General features: G+C 38.4%; 1 protein-coding gene across 19 annotated transcripts in view; it reads left to right on the top strand.

Annotated features, from left to right (window-relative positions):
* Positions 1 to 21,674, top strand: part of Mindy3 (MINDY lysine 48 deubiquitinase 3) — a 72,227-nt gene that overhangs the window by 18,538 nt on the left and 32,015 nt on the right. For 10 of the 19 annotated variants that reach the window (NR_149732.1, XM_006497524.2, XM_006497522.4 and 7 more), the window contains 5 exons: positions 815 to 929; positions 3,386 to 3,459; positions 4,694 to 4,773; positions 14,273 to 14,343; positions 18,769 to 18,849. The exons of 1 other annotated variant lie outside the window; for it this stretch is intronic. Coding sequence is in view for 13 of the 18 variants with exons in the window: in XM_006497524.2 (XP_006497587.1) it covers positions 815 to 929; positions 3,386 to 3,459; positions 4,694 to 4,773; positions 14,273 to 14,343; positions 18,769 to 18,849 (421 nt within the window). In the remaining 5 variants the exon portion in view is untranslated. The remainder of the gene's footprint in view (positions 1 to 814; positions 930 to 3,385; positions 3,460 to 4,693; positions 4,774 to 14,272; positions 14,344 to 18,768; positions 18,850 to 21,674) is intronic. 8 more of the 19 variants (XM_006497525.2, XM_006497529.2, NM_001355539.1 and 5 more) reach the window with 4 other exon arrangements.

Genomic DNA, 21,674 nt, shown 5'->3' with positions numbered 1-21,674 from the left:
AAAGATCCCTAGATATACATAGCACTTCTTAACTTAGACACGAGTTTAAAATACCTTGTTTGAGCACTTAATTGATTTCAAATTTAAAAATAATATCTACATGATATATGCTTCTAAGTCCTAAAGTAACTATCTAAGTACATTTTTAAAAACACGAAATCAAATATGTCTTCATCATTATCAGTGGAAACAATCATTTTATCATGTTTTTCTGTTCTGAATGAATGTAAATCCATTTGTAGTGAGCTAAATACTAGCATCATTTTCCTGCCAAAATATGCTTCCTGTGATTTTCATTAAAAGTATCCACACTTCATCAGAACACTCAAAGTTTTTATTATAAAGTCAAAGGGAGGCTGCTATGTTGACAGAATTATAGGTGGCATTTAAAATTTAACATTAATTTCTTTTAGAAGAAGGCCCAAATGCATGCTGTAGTTTTATCCTTCAGATGTTTGTTGAAGAGCTTGCATGTTTTAATAATCGTTTCTGGTTGTTGAGCACCTCTCTGAAGAGGTCCAGTCTGTGGTCTAAATAACTGCATAGATGGAAGGACTGGGGGCAGCTACTACACCTAGGACAACTGGAGGCTCCCGACGGTGCTCAGACTGTCTCAGGAGACTGGGTTATGTATAGTAGGAGCTGTCAGCAGTAGTTTTTGTTTTCCATGGCTAAATTTTACTTTTTAGAACTTGAAGATACTTAGTAAAAATCTCTTGTTTGTATATAGTAATGTGCAAGAATTTGAAACTCTTTTCCATTTGTGAATGGAGTAATCGGGATATTAATACTTAATTCTTCTTCCCCCCCCCAGAAAAAGATCATTCAGAACTGTATCAGAATTAAAAGATGCTGTCTTGGACCAGTATTCAATGTGGGGAAACAAATTTGGAGTCTTGCTTTTTCTCTATTCTGTATTACTGACAAAGGTTTGTTTAAGACGATTTACTTTCTTAGCTCAGTGCTGTTTTCCTGTTTGCTGTTAGAACCTGTGTGGCCTATGTTTGTACATCAGGGTAAGAATATTGTGGCTTGTAAGGACTTTGTTCCTGCCTCTACTCATTCTTTAACCACGTCCACACTCTCCTCCCCTCTGCCCTTACTTACTGACTACAGAGGTGACTGATAATGTTCTAATCAGAATGTTGTCAGGTCTTCTTGATTTTGGTTTCTTTGATCTTAGCAATATCTCTGGCATTTAACCTTTTAGCCCCTGTAGAGACTCTTTCTGACCCCTACTTTTAATGGATTTCTTTGTTAATTGTTATGCTAGTTTCTCAGAGAGTGTCTCATATTTAAAAAAAAAAAAGAAGCATTTTCTTTAATCATTTTGTTTTCTTCTTTATGTGTCCTTTCACTTGTTTTCTCCTTCTGAAATTTAGAATTCCAGAAGAGTCTTTTCCTGGGTCCTGTGTAATTGTTCGTATTTTTCTTCTATGGATAGCTATTTCTTTCGGCTCACCTCTCTGCACCTAACTCCACATGCACACCTCTGGTCCTGTCTTCTTTGCAAATGTAAATTTCAATTGCTTGTGGCCTTGCACTCACACTTGGAATGTCTCCTGATTATACCTTGTCTGAAATCAGCATTTTTTTTTTTCTTATGCTTTTTGAGCATTGACTCTGTATGATAGGTCTGTGACATCCGTTTTTTAAATAAAGGTTTTCTATTTTTCATTATAAAAATAGCATATTAATAATTCTATTATGGTCATGATTTGGGGTGTTAGTTTTTAGATTTATTTTATTTATTACATGCAAAAGAGTTTTTGAAAAAATAGAAGCTATGACTCAAGTTTGTTGACAGGACTCAAGAGCAAATTCTGCGTAGTAAGGACCATTTGGTGCATGTAGAGCCTTTATAGATGAGAAGAGTTTTACAAGCAGTAGGAGAAGCAAGTCTAAAGGAGAAAGGGATTGGGGTATAACACAGGTTTGGGGCTCATAAATACTTCAAGCCTACGGCAGTGGGTATACCTAGGGACAACCGTGAAAGGTGACATTCACACCTTTTATATAAGAGGTCTCTTGTGAATTGTGCAAAAAATACTTAAGGTTTCATATCATCAGAATTGGAACACAATACAATGTTTAATATGGAAATGACAAGATCTTATTGTGTGGTTAGAAGATGCCTGAATTGGAATGAGAGTTTGTGATGAAGAGATTTGGTAAGTGGAAACCTAGAGACAAGGATACTGAAGTAGTATTGTAGTAGAAGCTGAAATAAAACAGGATGGTGACCATAGAATGGAAGAGAAAAGGGAAGGTATTTAGTATCAATACCTTAATAATATTATATATTATACTAATATATAATATATAATAATATATAATAAGAAAAATCAGCCAAATACTTGAATGAGGTCAGGTGGTTAGGGTAGCGGTAGTGGTAGGGGCTAAGGTATTGTACCCTCATGAACTAACTGTTCATTCTCGACCAATGTTTATGCTCCCCTTATCTCTGACCTTTGACCTTTGACCTGTATCCCAGCCATGTGTCAGATGTTCCCTGGGATTCCTTTGACCCTTTGCTCTCTAAAGTGATTCCCCCTTCTGCCCACCAACTGTGCCTTTTTCCCACAGAGCATCTTGACATTGTCATAGCCTGCTTTGTTTTGTTCTGTAGGATGACAAGTCAAGATCCCCTAGCTCTCTGTTTTCCCCTGTGGTACTTAGACAGTCTTTTAACACTTTGATTGCTGGTTGTCTATTCCACTCTTAGCTTTGGCCTCTTGTATAGCAGTCAGTGGTTCAAATTAAGTGAACACTGCTGTGGATGTCACTTCCCCGCTCTCCCTGTGCTTCTCCAGCCTCCCTTCTGTAAGAAAAAGCATCAGGAGGTGGTGGTTAAGAAATGAGAAACTGCCTGTTCTCATAACTGATACTTTATTTTGTTACTTTATATTTGAGTTACCTATTTGGGGAAGAATTATAGTCATATGTAAACTTTCCATTTTCTTCTTCTTATAACTCTCATGTATTTAACTGTATACCTCTGTCTAAACTCAAAAGTCTATGGCTTTATTATAAAGTTTTCTTTTTTCATGACCTAAACTAAATTTAGTTTTCTCAGTAGGTATATTAGATTTTAATTTAATTTATCCTGAAGTTAAATAAATACTAACTTTTGTATTAAATGAGTTCCTCTTCTCTCTTGAAAATTGTTATCTCTGTCCCATTAACCAACACTAGACATAATACCTCTGAGTCCTTTAGTGTCCTTCATAGAGCCCATGAGTGAGAATGGAAAGGAATCTTTGGGGGCTACTTCTTACCATCTCAAATACAAGTCTGGGTCATTTGAACAGTGTTTTATTAACATATAGTCCAAACTGGTCATCTTTTGTATTAAATGAAGTTAATAAAATTTTGGTTTCTTTAGGGCATTGAAAACATAAAGAATTCAATTGAAGATGCAAATGAGCCTTTGATAGACCCTGTGTACGGGCATGGCAGGTAATGTCTGTAGTCTGCTGTGTCTTACTAAATCTAGGCATTAGGAGCAGGAGGCTCTCTGATGAATGTGTTGGTAGCAGACGTCTATGGTCTTGACTGACCCTGTGCCACCATGTATTATTGCACTGTTTTAGTCAGTGCGTGCTGTGTGTGTGTGGCCAGTGATGACATCCAATTTCAGGTTGTTTACACATGACTCTTATGATGACAAGTATCTTGTTTACATTAGTAATGGCAATATATGTTAACAAAGTGTTGTTTATATCCATTTATGGCCTTTAAAAATGTCTAAATTTACCCACATTAACTTAGAAATAAATATTTTCTTACCTATCTGGGTTAGTTTCTTCTAGAGTTGAAACAATTCTTATCTAGTTTTTTCTTTTTTTGCTTATATTGCCCAAATCAATAGAATAGAAAAATTCATCTATTCTCACACAAGTCCTTCCTTTTGCACGTGTCTACCTTAGCTGTTAAGAATCGTTTACCTTCCATCAAAGATTGCATATGAAATATAATTGTAATGGTCTGCATCTGTTGCAAAGAGAAGTGTCTTTGGTGAGGGGTAAGAATTGCATTTAAATGTTGTTAAGGGTTATGCTGGTTTATTAAAGTGGCTTTTGTAGATTCTTCCTCAAGACCCATGACTTCACTAGCCAGGTAGGAAGGTTTCCAATGCCAGTTGATTCTTTAGGACCAAGTCCTAGAATTATGCTCATGCAAGTAACATTATGTAAAGTGAGCAGTTTCTATTTATTCAAGAGTATGTATCGATGTGTGTGTATATATATACATATATGTATATGTATATATGTGTGTGTCTATATTTAGGTGTATATAGCAACAAGTAAAGGAAAAGAGGCAATTAATTGAAGAGCAAGGAGGTGCATGGAAAGGGTTGAAGAGAGGAAAAGGAAGAGGGAAAGTAATATAAGTAATATAATTATAAATTCAAAAGTGATTACATATAAAACTAAATGTAACACTAAGTGAAATGAATTTTTATTCATTTAAATATGGCATCTTAAAGCTGTTAGGCTTCTGAGACCGCAGGGACACGGATGCAGGTCAGCACTGTAGCTCTCACTAAGGCCGGACATGGGAAAGGGAAGCCAAGGGTTCCACTTATTTTGATTTAACATAATTTAATGTAAAAAGTCATTTAAAATTGTAGAAATTACTTGAAGAACTAGCTTTGTGCCTATTTTAACTGATATTTAATTTTCATTGATAGCCAAAGCTTAATTAACCTCCTACTGACGGGGCATGCAGTATCTAATGTATGGGATGGTGATAGAGAGTGCTCAGGAATGCGTAAGTATCTTCTTTGCTGTGTTCTTGAATGATTAATAATTTAGTGAAATATGAAAGATTTATCTTTATTTAATGGCTCTACATTATGTGGATGCTAAGGTAAGTGCTTTCTATTGCAAGAACCCCTTACGGTTTCTAAGATGCCATAATACTAAGTGCAGGTTTTTGGAAGCCATCTTGGGTTTCAAATCTATGAGCTTTAGTCAGGCTTGATCCTCAAGGTTTTGGTTTTCTCTGGTTTGTTGCTGGGACTGTGGAGCTAACTAGAGAGATGGTAATTTACCTCTCAGTGGGTGTAACATACGGGTACTTATTCAGAGGCAGTACTGCATGCAGTGCTGGAAGTTATGGGAAATTATAAAGTCCCTGAATTCCTTGTTCTTACAAGATCCGTGCGTTTATTATCACGTTGAATCTACTCGTTACATGCTGGGCTGATGTGATGATTTCTGAGACTGCATCCACTCACCTGAATTCAGTCAGCATTACCTTGTAATGGTGCCTTGTCGCAGACATCAAGGGATGCACACTGGCCAGGACATTCGCTCGCTCAGACAGCTGTTGTGCGGCTATGAGGAAAGCTCCTTCATTTGTTACTGGGCAATCTAAACTCCTTTGCTCAGTCATTCACCTTTTACAGAGGAAGTGCAATAAGCCTCGTACTAAAATGTCGATCATGGGATGTGAAGCTTCACAGCTTGTGTTCAGAGGCAAATTTATACTCTCTCTCTCTCTCTCTCTCTCCCTCTCTCTCTCTCTCTCTCTCTCTCTCTCTCTCTCTCCATATATATATATTGAGTTTTTCAAGACTGGGTTTCTCTGTGTAGCCCTGACTGTCCTAGAACTCACTTTGTAGACCAGATTGGCCTTGCACTCAGAAATCCGCCTGCCTCTGCCACCCAAGTGCTGGGATCAAAGGTGTGCGCTACCACCGCCCAGCTCACTGAATATATTTTGTTTGAAGAAAATGTTACTAATACTTTTCATTCCCAAATGAATGATTTTCAACTTTTAATTTAAATTTTCCTCAAATTTTAGAAATTTGTATAGCAAATTCACAGAAAGAATCCAATGTTAGGAAAATTTTGAGTTAAAATCACAGAATTCCAGAATTTACCGAGCGCAATACAACCTTTCACTGTGCTGTTTGGAAATTAAAGTCTGACTTCCTACACTAGAGTGCAGTGTAATTGACTTAGTAAGAGCCTGGCTTTGCTGACTGCATAGATACAGAAGTCCCCAGAGTGCTCTGTCTTGTTCTGCTCTCTGTGTCCAGCACATCCTAAGGGCTCTCCATTCTGATGTAGATGTAAAAGCCCATGAGAACTGGCCAGCCAAAGTGCTAGTCTCTTACGTAATGTGGGGTATCTTAGATTTCGCCCTGCTCACCTTCTCCCTCCTCCCAAAGCTGCTGGTCTCTGAGAAATCTGCTGTAATCAGGAGAACTAGAGAAGAAGCTGCAGCTTAAGGCCACCGTCCACCTGGGCTCTAACACTGCTGCTTCCTGCTGCTGCTATGCCCACAACTGTTAACTCTTTTATTCATTACTAAGTTATCTTGGTCCAGTGTCCTGTGTACCCTACAGTTTCTCTCAGGTTATCCTATTATAAAACCCATATGGCCTGCACTCCTGCCTCCCTAGGTGCATAGGCTCTTCTCATTTTGAGGGTCTTACCTCAGTTACAGAATTTGTTCATCACTTATATAAGCTTTGGTTCCTCGTATATGCAAATTCATTCATTTCTGATTCTTGAAGTACTGCCATTCAAGGCAAAGACTGTCATTTTACTATGGATGGTTTAAAGTACAATTTAGAGATTGAAACTAAATAATGGCTAGAAGATAGAGTTTTCTTCAGAAAAAGAATTGCCTGAGTGTATTTAAAGTTTCTCTTCAGTCATTTGGAATGTTGACTTGAACTTAATTCTGTGTCCAGATGTTTAAGCATAAAATAAAATCCGTACATAATTTTCAGCGTTTGCTGTGTATATTTCTGGTTTATACAAGATAGTAGGAAATGTGGAACATAAATGACAAGTTATACAGTAGTTTTCAAACAATGAGGCAAGTTACTTCTCTTGCTTTAATTTCCTTTTTTTTTTTTTTTGAAAGTAATGCCTTCTTCAAATGGCTATTGTAAATACTAAGAGTTCTGTCATGTCTGCAAGGACTCAAAGGAAGAGCTCAATTCTCTGTCAAATGCACATAGATGATATGATATGTGCTGAAATGAGATGCGTTGAAATAAGGACCATAGACATGCTGAGGAAGAGGGAACCTTTTTCCGCAGTGTTTATATTGGCATAAATAGACACAGGAATTTTAATGTGAACATAGTATGCGCAAGAGGGCTTTGGGGGAAACATACACATTATGTTTAGACAGGGAGACAGACAGATGTAACAGTAGTGTACATTATTTTGAGACCTTAAAATCATGAATATTCAGGCCCCAGCTGAGAACAGTTAAGGGTAGAATTTTTAGGTATTGGAACATGGCCTTAAGACTTGTGGGTGATTCTGCTGTGTGTGCAGCCCGGTTTGAGAAGCAGTACATTTGTGATGAGCACTGGTAAGGGAATGCGGCAGCATGGGCTTGGATGGAAACATGCAGGCTGCCCAGTGCTGTACCACTGTAAGCACTGAACGGAGAAATAGCACAGTAGGATCTAGGGGGAGGAAGGATGCTGTCCGTGTGTAGCCGTACTGGAGAGGAATCACAATTTGTAAGCTGTGGCACATAGCATAGACAAGGAGAGAGGTACAGGACAGTGACAGACAGGCACAGGAGGGAAAAGATATGGCCTATTTATTTCCTTCCTATAAGCAATATACTTTGGATATGTGTTTTTAACAGGTATGGTTAAGAAACTAAGACTTGGGGCTGGAGAGATGGCTCAGTGGTTAAGAGCACTGACTGCTCTTCTGAAGGTCCTGAGTTCAAATCCCAGCAACCACATGGTGGCTCAGATCTCATAATGAGATCTGATGCCCTCTTCTGGTGCATCTGAAGACAGCTACAGTGTACTTAGATATAATAATAAATCTTAAAAAAAAATAAACTAAGACTTGGATGATTATTAATTTGCTCAAAGTGAAGCATCAGAAAGTAAACTACCAGGATATCTGACCATGGTAAAGCCTCTGCTTATTCTGTATAGAACATCTTCTGTGGTAGAGTCTACAGGAGGTAGAACTTGTAGGACTTTTCGTTTTAGAGGTGAGGGTGAAGTGAGGATAATTAGCAGGATTTTAAACTGCATTTAGTACTGCATTAACACACAAAGCACGAGAAAGCCCTAACAGGTGTGTATATTTTGACAATGTTTGATCCTTCCAATATGCTGCCATTGTGTACTACATTTCAGTGCTAGACAGCCTAGCATTGAAGACAAGGGAAAGGAGACAGTTTTATAGGAGCAACAGGACACAGGAACATGAGCATGAAGTAGCCTTGGCAGTAGACGTTCCTTTGAAGAAATGATATGCAAGGGAGAAAAAGCAACAGGTTTCATTCAACTGAGGACACTCATGGAAGTTTACCGATGGTCTAAGTGAGTGTAGTAAATGTGCAGAAGTAAAGAGGAGAGATGTGAGTCCGTTGCTCTAAGGAGCAAAGCGTCCATGAGTTTCCATGAGAAGAGGGCAGTGGGAGGGGCCTGGAGCAGATCCCACTTGTAAGGCTCTTAGGTTTGGGGGTTGTTTGTTGCCGTTGTCTGTTTTGTTTCATTAACCTAGCAACGATCACTCCTCTGGCGGTGAGGAGAACTTGGATTTTAGGTGTGACCTGGGAATGTTGAGTGGAGTATGGACAAGGCATCTTTCCACCTTTATTTATTAACGTTGCTTGGTGTTTGAACCATCATGTGTATCTTTTGCCTTGAGCATTTTACCTTGGTGAGCATGTGGGTAGTTTCCAGTTTGACTTCTATCAGACAGACCTGTAAGAAACACTGTGTGAGGCAAGCCTACTCAATGTTCATGCACGATTGACTTGCTAAAGTAGATGTGTTTTAAGGAACTTTTTCTTAGTAATAACTTTATTGAAATCTCTTCTATATACTATGCATGCCACTCAGTTGAAATGTAGAATAAATCAAAACTTAAATAGTTTTCTAACTTTATAAAGAAATCCTGGTCTCATCAGCTCCCCTTACTTCCATCCGCTCCATGCCAACAACTCATATAAATAGAATTATATGGCACTGGTGTTTGTATCAAATTTCCCTCACTTTGAACAGTGTTTTCCTATACCAGTTCTTTCCTTATATTGATGAGCAAGTGATATTGCAGGGTATGGTGAGCCATACATCTTTATCAATCATCAATTGCTGGACATTTGAAATAGCTACCTGACTGTTAGGAGTAATGCTGTCAGGGACACCTACGTGCAAGGTTTTGTGAAAGCATGTGTTTTTAATCCTGGATAATACTTTAACTCAGAAGATTTACCATTTTTAGGAATATCTGTTTAACAATTTATGGCAACTTTGTCCCTAAAATATCAATATATCTTTCTGACTGTAGACTTGTGTTTTCTCTGTATCCTGGTGATGACTGAACACTGTCCATCTTTAAAAGTTAGTCAGCTTTTGACAAGGGATTACACATTCTAATTGACATTTGTTCTGCGTCCTAATGAACCTGAGCTCAGGCCTTTGCTCACGTGTAAGCCTGCAGCTGTGCTGTCCTCTGGGAACTGCCTCTGCTCATCATCTGCTGTTGTAGGCGGAGGGCTGGCTTACCACAGTGTCTGAGGCTCTGGAAGTCCTTTAGTTCTTTACAATTCAGGGCATCTCTCCCAACCTTTTCTTTTTTTTTTTTTTTCTCTCTCTCTCTCTTTTTATTAGGTATTTCCCTCGTTTACACTTCCAATGCTATCCCAAAAGTCCCCCATACCCACCCCCCCACCCCCTATCCCAACCTTTTCTTAAGTAAATTTTGTTTAGTGATATCTTTTCTTCCCAAGGGTTTCACTTCTATAATATTCAATCATTTGAACTTTTTTGTCAGTTAGGATTTGGTTGCTCTTCCCCCATATCAACTCCCCAGATAAAACTAATACTTTCTAGTATTTTCTTCAAATGTCTAATATTTTCTTATGTCTTGTCCATTCATCATTTTTATACATTTATTTGATGATTCATTGTAAGCAATAGTTGATGGTCATTAGCTTAAAGATAAGTGGAAAATATGGAAATGTAAACTCTAAGGAATATGATCATTTCTATAACTAAGTAATATCATTTTAAATTATGATTTATCAGAACTAGTAAATCAGAAATGCTGCTGTCCTGAAATTGTACTACTTCTACAACACATTAGCTAGAGCCAGATTGTTAGGTAAAGTTAGTATCCTAGTTAAATCCACATTTGAGATAATCGGTCATTCTGTAGTGTAAGTGTGCATGTATGCTTAACTTGAACAGGATTGTATATTTCAAACAACATCCAGAATATAAATGTAAATGATATGCTGGTTAGTTTTTATTGTCAGCTTGACACAACCTAGCCTCACCTAGGAAGAGACAACTTTGGTTAACTAAGGAACAGTCCAAATCAGGTTGGCTTACATGATAGTTTAAGTGAGGATGACCCTCAGGCTCAGAGATTAGCTTGTTTAGCTACCAGCTGGTGAACGGTTTGAGAGGGAGTAGAAGGATTAGGAGCTGTGGCCTTGTTGGAGTTGGTGTGGCCTTGGAGGAAAATTTCAGTAAAAAGTAACAAGTTTAAGAAGTCTATTGTAAAACTGACTGTAGGTAATGACTAGTCTCTACTTGAAAACTACCGAGAATAGACTAAGTATTGTCGTCTCTCAAATATGTATATGAGGCAAAAAGTTTTCAAATATCTACAATGATCCATTTAAAATATGCTACTAAATTCAGGAAATGAGGCTCCATCTGTCTTGGTGATGAAGTGCACAGATCTGGTCAAGAACCACGCTCAAGTATCTGGCTTAGGTGATATTTCTTTCTCTCTCTTTCTCTTTTCTCCTGGTTTTTTGAAAAAGATGAATATTTCAGGTTATGTTGTATAGTATATATACAACGTTTATTTTGAATTATAGATAAAATTGTATATTACCTTTTGGTAAAAAAAAAAGTTTTATTTCTTTGCCATCAAACTAAATAGTAGCCGGGCGTGGTGGCGCACGCCTTTAATCCCAGCACTTGGGAGGCAAGGCAGAAGCAGGCAGATTTCTGAGTTCGAGGTCAGCCTGATCTACAAAGTGAGTTCCGGGACAGCCAGGACTACACAGAGCAACCCTGTCTCGAAAAACCAAAACCAAACCAAACCAAACAAACAAACAAAAAGACAAAAAAAAAACAAATAAACAACAAAAAAAATCAAACCAGTAGTTTGAAAATTCAATTGGAAATTTGGATACTCTTCATTTCTCTGTTATGAGATAATATAGGCAATGGCAAGATAGTCATAAAATTGCCAATTTCTTGTAAGCAAAAAGTAAAGACTGAGACTTTTAAAGAAAATCCAATGTAAGTAAGTTCTGTAAATGATATGAAAATATTGTTTCACAACTTGGTATAAAAATTATTAGATTTAGTTTTACTGTTGTGCTTAATCTAAGATGATAATAATATTAAGTTTATATTCTGCTTGAGGGTATGAGAATAATGCATTTTGAAATATTATCATCCAGTGCTAGTCATAGTAGTATTCTCCATGTGGAAGAAGTAGAAGATCAGGAGTTCAAGGGCCACCATCTTCAGCTACATAGTATTCTGAGGCAGCTCGTAGTAAAAGTAATATCTAAGCCAGATATGAGCATGTGATTCTCCACCAGATCTGAATACTTCATCACTAAGATAGATGGAGGTCTAATTTTCTGTATTTAGTAGCATGATATTTTAAACCAACCATTGTAGACACTTGACTAACCCCATGGAAATCCATGGTGTAATATCTGGCTGTAACACTAGGTGGTGGTAATGCATTTTAGACTGTGGACCCTGGTTCTCAACATAATGTGCTTTTCTTTAACAGGAAGATTTGCCTCTGCTCACAGTTTAGAGGAAAGGAAACAGGCTGTTTGCTAACCATAGAATATCATTTCTACCCTATCTGCTATTTGCTGTACTCCTAAACCCTGGTGGCTGCAACCCAAGGACTCAAATGTTTTTATTTTATACTATTAATCCTCCTAAAGTTTATGGACAATTCCAAAGAGGTTTTCCTTGTAGATAGTAGATATACTTGTGATAGTAATGTTTTTCATATTTGAAGTTGAATTGAGAAAAGCTTTTTAATCTATGTTTATGGTCCTACTTACTTACTTACTACTTACATTAGCTTTAAGTGTCAGTATACGGAAAGCCTTCCTGCCAGCCCAGGTGAGTGCCAGCCTGTGAGTGCGTAGTGTCTGTATCAGAACCTACTGTGCTGCGTCAGCTGCAGGGTTACTACTTGCTTGACCTTACGTCAGTGAGTCTAGCCTTCTGCTGGTGGCCCATTAGTGTTCACCAGGCTGGCCCAGCCTGTGCTTCTGAGCTCTACTGCCAGCTGCTTGTCTCCAGTTAGAAGTCCCCAAAGTAGCTCAGTCACAGTTTGCATAAAAGTGAAGTCATGCTCAGCCTTCACACAAATCCAGAATATCTTTCTTGAAGTCTTCCTTCCAGTTAATCACTGTTTATCGTGTTTGCCATGGTTATGGGTTTAAGGAACTGAATGTGGTGTCACACACCTGTGGTTCCAGGTACAGAGGAGCCTAAGGTGAAAGGACCCTTGAAGTCAAGGGTTTGGAGCTGTCCTGTGCAACACTGTAAAGCCCCATGTTGAAAAACCAGGAATCTCAGGCAGATTTTCATTCCTTACCTGAGTATGTTAATTTTCATTCTTTCTTATCTTTGGGTTTACATTTTTCTTCTTGTCTTCTCTGGTCTTAGAATTTTCTACATATACCATCAGATTAAATTCAGATGTTGCCATTCTTCCCTGACATGGAAACATGTTCTGCCACACTCTACTCTGTGTGAGTGTGTGTATGTACATATGTAGAGAGCTTGTATCATTTCTCTTTGCCCTTCGTCAGCTCTTTATAAGGCAGAGACTATGTCTTAGTCATCACTGTTTCACAGCCTTAAGCACACTGGCTGCTTTCACTTAGAATAGAAAGGAGTAGCTTGAAGTATCCATGTTTTGCCAGACAGTGGTGGTGTACACCTTTAGTCCCAGCACTTGGGAAGAAAGAGACAAATGGATCTCTGAGTTTGAGGCCAGACTGTTCTACAGAGCAAGTTTGAGAACAGCTGGGACTACACAGAAAAACCCTGTGTTTAAAAACAACAAACAAAAATACAAAGAAAAAAAAAACAAACAAAAAGGAAGGAAGAGAGCGAGAAAAAGGAAGGAAGAAGAAAGAAAGAAGCAAAAATTATGTTTTAAGTGCTATTTAGTTATGGTCACCATTATCCCATAATAAATACTAATACTTATGATTTAACAAGCAAGCTCTTTTTTTTTAGAAAATAAGGGTCAGTCAAGTTACCTCTTTTTATGGAGGTGTGTGTGTGTGTGTGTGTGTGTGTATACGTGGATATATATATTACGTGGATATATATATATATATATATATATATATATATCCATGTCCTATACATATATATATATATAGAGAGAGAGAGAGACACATGTGTGTGTGTGTGTGTGTGTGTATGTGGATATATATATATATCCTATACATATATATATAGACATATATAGATATCTATATATACTATACATATATATGTGTGTGTATATATATATATATATACACACATACATACATACATACATACACATATGTGTGTGTATGTATATATGTTTGTATATGTGTATGTATGTCCACACACATATACATATATATACACACACACATGTGAATATGAGTGTGTGTGTGTATTTGTGTGTGTGTGTGTGTGTGTGTGTGTGTGTGTGTGTGTGTATGTGTGTGTGTGTCTTTGGGTTACCAAGTGATTTTTTTCTTAACTAAAAAATTAACATTAAATACTTTTATAAATAGTTTTAATCTACATTTGAACCATTACATTTACCCAGTACAAAGCTACCTGGTATCATTTTATAATAAATAGTGATAACATGATTATTTGATTTAACTTTTTTATTGTTTTATTTACTACATCCCAACCACAGTTTCCTCTCCTTCCCTACCCCTTCAATCTCTCCCCTTCAACTCCCCTTTCCATCAGATCCACGTCCCCATCCACTTTCCCTCAGAAAAGAGCAGGACTCCCAGGGACATCAACCAAACACAGCATAACAAGGACCAGGAACATACTATCATTGATTTGACATCTTAGTAAATACGTGCAGAGGTTTAAAGATAGTTTTAGGTGAAAGAAACATTTTGCCATGGTTTGAATATAAATATATTTATGCACATATATATATGCACACACATGACTCAGACTTACATATACTAATGCAGTGTTGAATTTGGTTTTGTTTATTTTATTTTATTTTTTTTTTTTTTGCAGAACTTCTCGGTATCCATGAACAAGCAGCTGTAGGATTCTTAACACTAATGGAAGCTTTACGATATTGTAAGGTAAACTGTCTTGAGGGGTTTGAATATGCCCACACTGTGGACAGTATTTTCACTCTGATGGTCATTAACTTCAGCTCCTGGCTGTCACCACTCATCACTGTCTTACTTCCTTGCTGAGCTCCCAACCCAAACTAAGTGTTAAGAAATGAAGGCGGCTAGTTGTACTTGCTTTCCTGTGAAGGGAGTGAGTGACAGAGCAAAGAACAAAATACTATATAAAGTAGAAATATACATGGTTCACTATAAATATGCTATTAAGCTGTTTCGCCTTGAACCTTCATTGTTGTAATTGAGGTGCCTACCTGTGCAGTCCTCAATGGCTATTAAATATTGCAATATTTTACATGAAGCTCACATCAGTTTTCTCACTTAAAAGATGCCATATTCTTAGACAAAGGATGATGTAGATTTGTAGATTTTTTTTTCCATTTTAGAATGTTTATATCATATAGTGGTTCTGATGACAGTGACAATTTTTAGTAACATTAACAAGTGTCTTGGCTGGGTGGTGGTTGTACACAGCTTTCATCCCAGCAAAAGCAGGTGGATCTCTGAGTTCAAAGCCAGCCTGGTCCACAGAGCAAGTCCCAGGGCAGCCAGAGCTGCCCAGAGAAACCCTGTCTTGAAACCTCCCTCCCACGGCCCTCCCTCCTTGCCTCAAACAAAACAAAACAAAACACCCCCCCAAAACAAAACAAACACCAATCTAAAGAAGCATTTTCTCCTTTGTGTGTGTGGGGAGAGGCACATGTGCATGCACACACATTACTGTTTCTGTTATTGTCTGTCAGACATCATTCCTTCCTCATGACATCTTCTGCCATAAACAGAGATGTAAGAGCAGTACAGGATCTCTTCTGACCTTGTAAGTAGTGACTATGCACAACAGTAATACCTCCCTTTTCAGAGATTTTTAATTCTATAAATTAATGCTATTCTAAGACAGCCTGGCAATCAGAGACTTAAACTGAGATTCCTCTTTCTAGTACATACACATGCTCATCTATCCTGGAGAAGAGTATGCACCTATGCGCGCGTGCTGGCTCTCTCTCTCTCTCTCTCTCTCTCTCTCTCTCTCTCTCTCTCTCACACACACACACACACACACACACACACACACACACACACACTTTACTTGTCACCAAGTTACAGATTTTTAAAGGATTTTTCCATTTACTTTTTTTTGTTGCTCTGATAAAATAACCTGACCAAAGAAACTAGAGAAGGAAGAATTTATTTTGACTTATAGCTCCAGAGGGTTAGAGTCCATCATGTCAGGGACTACACTCTATGGTGGGAAGAATAGGAAGCAGAGAGAGAACAGGAAGTGGGCCAAAGGTTATAACCTCTAAATCTCGCTTCCAGTGATGTACATCCTTCAGCAATGTTCTACCTCCTAAGATTTGATAAACTCCCAGACAGCACCCCTGACTGGGGGCCAGGTGCTCAGATATGTGTACTCAGGGGGCTGGTTCTCTTTTAAACCCCATAGCCATGTTGTGTAAATCTTCAACTGGATCCTATCTTCTCAGTCAGTGTTGTTCCCTCCATTGCCCCGTTCCAGCCACATTGGGGGTCTGCCATTTCCCAGTCTCCCATCTCGTTACATAAATGGTTGACTTGTCCCTTGGGTTGATTTTAAGTTGTGTCAGAAGAAGTATTTCCTGACATTTCCTCAGTTACTCTCCAGATTTGGTTGTGAGCCTAGCCTTTGAGGGCTGAGCCATCTCTGCAGCCTGCCCCAGCTCCTCTTTCACATTATTTGTGAGGAATGACTCCTCTATGGTGACTCTTTTTTTTTAAATCTCTTCCCCAATGGTATTAGACTTTTACAGGATTATTCTAATGCTCTGATGCAAGGTTGCTTATAAATGAGAGATAAAGAGAGCTGACAATCAAACCACCAATGGCTTTCACTTGGGAACTGGGTACCAGCAAATTGGAGCTGCAGGCACAGATTCTACATGGCAAGAGGGGTGGAACTAGCTTGGTTCCCTAGGCTGTCATGATGTGCTGATTTGAATAATTCCAGTGGGCTCTGTGCCATAAGACTGTAACCATGTCTGGTACCTGACATATGGGCAAATAGACTGATCTGGAGTATGAGGAGCATGAAGAGAATGAATTGGTATCAGTTTTATCAGCTATCCTTAAAGGAGACTGACTAGTTTATAACCTGGACATCAAACCCAATAGTCGGTGTCTAAAATGCTATAGGTAACCTCAGCAGTATGCAAGTTCTCAGCCAACACGTATTTACTTACGTTTCACCAGATAATTAGGGGAATGGCACAAAGGGAATGAATTATGTTTGAATAAATGTTATAAATCTAAACATTTCTCCATTCTCTGAGAGTGGAACAGATTGCTTTCTAATAATGACACTATCATTTAATTTATTTTCAGCATATATATTTAGGTACATAAATGAAGCAATACCTATTTATAACCTTTCTACACACACATGCACACACCAATAAAGAATGATGCTTTTAGCGGTGTGTTTAAAAATAAGAAAGCATAACTTATATCTCATAAAGATCACCATTTTGGATGTATATGGTTCTGTGGATGTTGCTATATTTGTAAAGCTGTGCAACCATCGTCCTTACCTAGTTCTGGAAGGTTTTCCTCACATACACACACCCCACTCCCCCAAGAGTAGGTCTAACCGGGCAGCCACTCCTTCTTCCTCACACCAGAAATCACAGTTCAACTTTCTGGCTCTGTGGGTTCCTTCACCTGTGTATTAGTAATTTCTTTCTTTCTATGTTGAGACCACTCTTGTTTTATAGTGTATCAATCTGTTTCCACCCATTAACTCATAGATGTTTCAAACTATACATTAAAAAAAAAACAAAATCCTGTTCCTATTGTAAAACTTTAAATGTAATTTGTCCTGAAGAATAGAGTAGCTAGAGTCTTCTCTATTCATTCTCTCTCTCTCTCTCTCTCTCTCTCTCTCTCTCTGCCTTTATAAGGAGGCTTTATCATTAATTATTTACCTTAGTAGTCTCAGGAAGAAGAACAGATTAGCCTAGTCTAACATGATTTGCAGAAGCAATTGTTCTGATTGCTAAGAACTTAATTTGGGTGTTTTTAATACTTAGCCATCTAACCCTTTGAACATAATTCAGAACTATGCATCAGCCTCTCCTTTTCCCTTTACGGCCACACCTACCTCCCTTCATTATGGAAATATCTTCATGATTCATATTTAAGACTTCAGAGTGATAATTTCCAATTTTAGCTGTTATAAATACTGCTACTGTGAACATTTGTCCACATATTATTTTTATAGCCATATGTTTTTACATTATGGTGTACTCAGGATTAAATTGCCTGGCCACACGGTAATTCTATTCAGCTATTAGAGCACTTTGATTTCCAAAATAAGGACAATGTTGTGTACTGTGGTGACTGATTTTATGATCAAATGCACCATTAGTTCAGCGGTTTCAACTATAACATTTTACACCCCCCTTTTAAACCTCTACCTTAAGTGAAGCACACTTGCCTTTTCTAAGAGAAATTAAGCAGCAGCTAGAATGTCCAGTCTGTGACTCAGTCTAGGTGCCCGGGCAACTGTTTGTGATTCTAGCTCTGCAGTTGGTGCTTAAGTTCAGCCAGGCCCTGCCTGCCACCATGCACCTCTCTGTACTCTCTCAAGCGAGGTCTCTTGTTGCTCAGCTCCACAGCCACATCGACTAACTGAGCAGCTGCCCTTTCCTCACTCATTTCCTCTCCACTGCCCTCAAAGGAGCCTTCCTATTTGGTGGGCATTCTGTTGCATGTTAGCGCAGCTGACTCATCCCTGCTTTCATAGGGCAAGGGAACTAAGTTTTCTGCCATGAATACAAGAGTTCCTGTTTTCCACCTCATGGTGAGAGTAAATTCCCAAGGGCTGTTGTGCTGCTAAAATAGGGGCTGCTGGCTAAATAGAAAAGGATAATGTGCCCTGAGTGCTGTAGGTCATTTCTTACAGTTTCCCAGTCTGAGGAGGAAAAGCAAAGGAGATTGCGAAGATTCATTGTTTTCAAAGGAAGTGTCCTCATGGAAGTGTAGAGTCAGTTGGTGTAAACATGATAGGCTGTGTAAATCTGTCTTATGTGCTCAAAATTAAACTTTTTCTCAGTCACAAATGAAGTGCTTAGAAGCTTTGTGGCACAATCTTATATAGGATTTCTTGATCTAAAGTCCTCATTTCCAGCTGTGACACATGTGTATGTAAGATCTGCATTGCAGTGTCTGGTTTAAAGATGCAGTATAAGCTTAGACACAGGTCCTGTCTGCACTTACCATCTAACCTCTGTGGTAAGAAGTGTTAATGAACGCCTGTTATGTTTCACATATTTCTGCACAAATATTTAAGGGACAGCATAAAATCTTTCATTTATTTGTTTTACTTTGCTGAATTTATTCTAGGTTGGTTCTTACTTGAAATCTCCAAAATTCCCTATTTGGATTGTTGGCAGCGAAACTCACCTCACCGTATTTTTTGCCAAGGTATGCTTATAGGGGACTTTTTTTTTTCCACAATGATATTAGCCAAACAAGTAATATTGTGAGTCCATATTTAGTTTGATCTTTGTGCAGATGAAAATCCAGCCAGTAATAAATGGAATGTTTCCCAGAAATCTTATCAGTTCACACTACAGAAAACACTGTTGCTTTGCTCTGGGGTTGGAGTCACCTCAGTGAAGTCCTTCCTGACTCCATTACATGTCTTTATCTCTGCTGACTCAAGAGCTCTGGCTTTTGATTTTGTTTAGAAGTTGCTGAGATGTGGAAGAAACCATTTTAGTTTTATTTTAGATTCTTACATAAAATGGTTTCTAAATCTTTCTTTTTAACAAGACGTAATATTTTCCACAGTGGGGTGGTAAAAGCTTTGGCATCAAACACCTTCATTTAAACCCTAGTTTCTTTGCAACATCTCTTGGGCTCTTTTCCTCTGTGTTTACAGTAGGGCTTTTTAACAGTACCTAGGTCTTAGAAGTGCTGTCAGCCTTAAATCTAAGATATTTAGTGGTGTCTAGCACAAGACAAGTGCTCATTACTCTATGAAAAGTTTTCCAATGTCTCTGATGCTGTTAAGAACAAAGTGTCAGAGCGTGGACTGATGCGGGCAATGTAAAAGTGTGTCCTTGAGGTTCCTTACTCCAAGAGACTCTGGGAGTACGCGTTTCCCAGGGTAAGGTCCCGTCTCTAAGAATTCTATCACTTTCACTGAACTGGTAACCTCATTTTTATTTTATTTTCTTCCTGCTTTTATTGTGTTAGCCAGCGTCCAGCTTACAGCTACAGAGTAAGGTACATGTTACTTTTCCTTAACCTGGAAACTGTATAAAAGTACAGGCCACCATGATACATGAGCGTTGTTGTTCATTTCCCTTTCAAATTAGGGAGGATAAAATCAAACTCAGAAGCAGGAAACATATAATTCCGAACAAATATTTCACTATATATTTCTAGAAAAGATAATCAGTTTAAATTTACATGGATAGTGTATTTTTAAAACAATTACTTTATGTCCAACCCTATTCTTTAGCATTAGGAAAACTGATATGAAACTATACAAGTGTATTTGTGGAGGGGGCACTTGAAATTTTGGGGAAGGGCTCTTATTATATAGCCAGGGCTGATACTGTACAAGAATCTTCCTGCATCAATGGAAAAATTACATAAATAGTAAATGAAACTATTAACATTCATTTGAGTTCAATTTAAAATATTTTAAAATATAAAGTCTTTGTATACTCTTCATTACATAGAAAATACTAGAAGCTTTGCTGTTCTTATAATTATAAAAGGAACTATTCATTATTAGTTTGACCTTTTGAGCATTCAGAATTTTCCTATATCAAAATACTTTATTTTGAGCATTCACATTTACCTATATTTTCGCTGTTATTTTTTGTAGTTTGTTTTGATTTTTGTCTGTTACTTTGTGATTAATTTATTCACTCTATATGCCCTATGGCCTCAAAGAAACATAAGTTGAATCCCCCATCTTTTATTAGAAATAAACTATCATATTACATGAAATTGACCTGTAAGGTCATTTCCACAGACTGCTCTGTGTGCCGTGTTCTTGGTTTTTACTGGATGGAGTTAGGCCCCTTTGTTCTGTGCTCACAGGTTTCAGCAGCCTATAAGGAAGCATTGTTTCTTGTCTGCAAATGGTTGGAGACCTGATGCACTGTACAGAGGCTGCAGCTGTGTTCCTTTATTCCTATGCTTGGTTATCAGATGGTTTCTCGGGATAGTTTATGCCTGGAGTTATGCCAGGTGCTGTGAATGCAGTGTTAAACAAACATAGACATTGTTCCTGCTCTTGCAGAAGTATGTATCTGAATGGAGGAGGCCATGGCTGATGCTCAGAAGTTTCCAAGAGTGATAAGTCTTGACAAAGCTTAGGTCTATAATACCACAAGGATTCTTCTGAGCTTTGGAAAGCTGTGATGTTTCCTAGAGGAGTTGATATCTGAAGTGAGCACTGAGGTAGCAGTGGACTTAAACTAGGGAGGAGAGGAAAGCAGGAGCTACTAAGGAAGTAGTTGGAGCAAACGAACCTCCTCAGAAGGAGAGCCACCTGAAAGAAAAGAGCTGGACACCCAGAAGCAGGGAGGCAGGAGGCAGGGAATGCTGGGTCGAGAGTGTTCCATGTTACTCCGTAGCCTGAGCGGACAGACTCATAGCCACTGCACTTGGCAAGAATCTCAGGGATTCAGTTCAGGGACTGTAAGAAGAACAAGCCTAAATTTGCATTTTGAAAAGGTCATTATGGCTAATTGCAGAAAACAGACATGTTGAAAAATAACCCAGGTGATCCGTAAAACAGATTTTTATCATTTTTATGGGAAGTGGTATAATTGTTATAATTCAGTCCAGGGTAATTTTTTTATTATCCTTTGATAATTTCATGTATGCATATAATGCATCTTTGTTATCACACTCCCCCATTCCTTCCTCTAACTTCTTCTGAATGGATCCCCTACCGCTCTACCCCATCTCCCAATTTTTTTCTTAATAATTAAGTGAGGCCAGTCTGAGCTGCGCATATGTGAATGGTTGTGGGCGTCCACATGGTCTGTCTACTGCAGAGCACACGACACCTCACCTCCACCCAACAGTCTGCAGCTCTGCCCAGTAGCTTCTCAGCTGGGGCTGAGCCGGTACAGTTGTATTGGGTCAAGTGCTGGAGCAGGAGTCTCAGTTATTTACAGGAGCAGAAATGACTCAAAAACATCTGCTTCGCCCAAAGCAGGTGTCACCAAGATGGATGACACCACAACCTGAGTGACAGCTCCTGAAAGTTGGAAACCTGG

The sequence above is a fragment of the Mus musculus genome, chromosome 2, assembly GCF_000001635.26.
Source record: "Mus musculus strain C57BL/6J chromosome 2, GRCm38.p6 C57BL/6J".
Classification (NCBI taxonomy): domain Eukaryota; kingdom Metazoa; phylum Chordata; class Mammalia; order Rodentia; family Muridae; genus Mus; species Mus musculus.
Note: the sequence above shows the minus strand (reverse complement) of the source record. Positions and strands in the feature narration are given on the sequence as shown.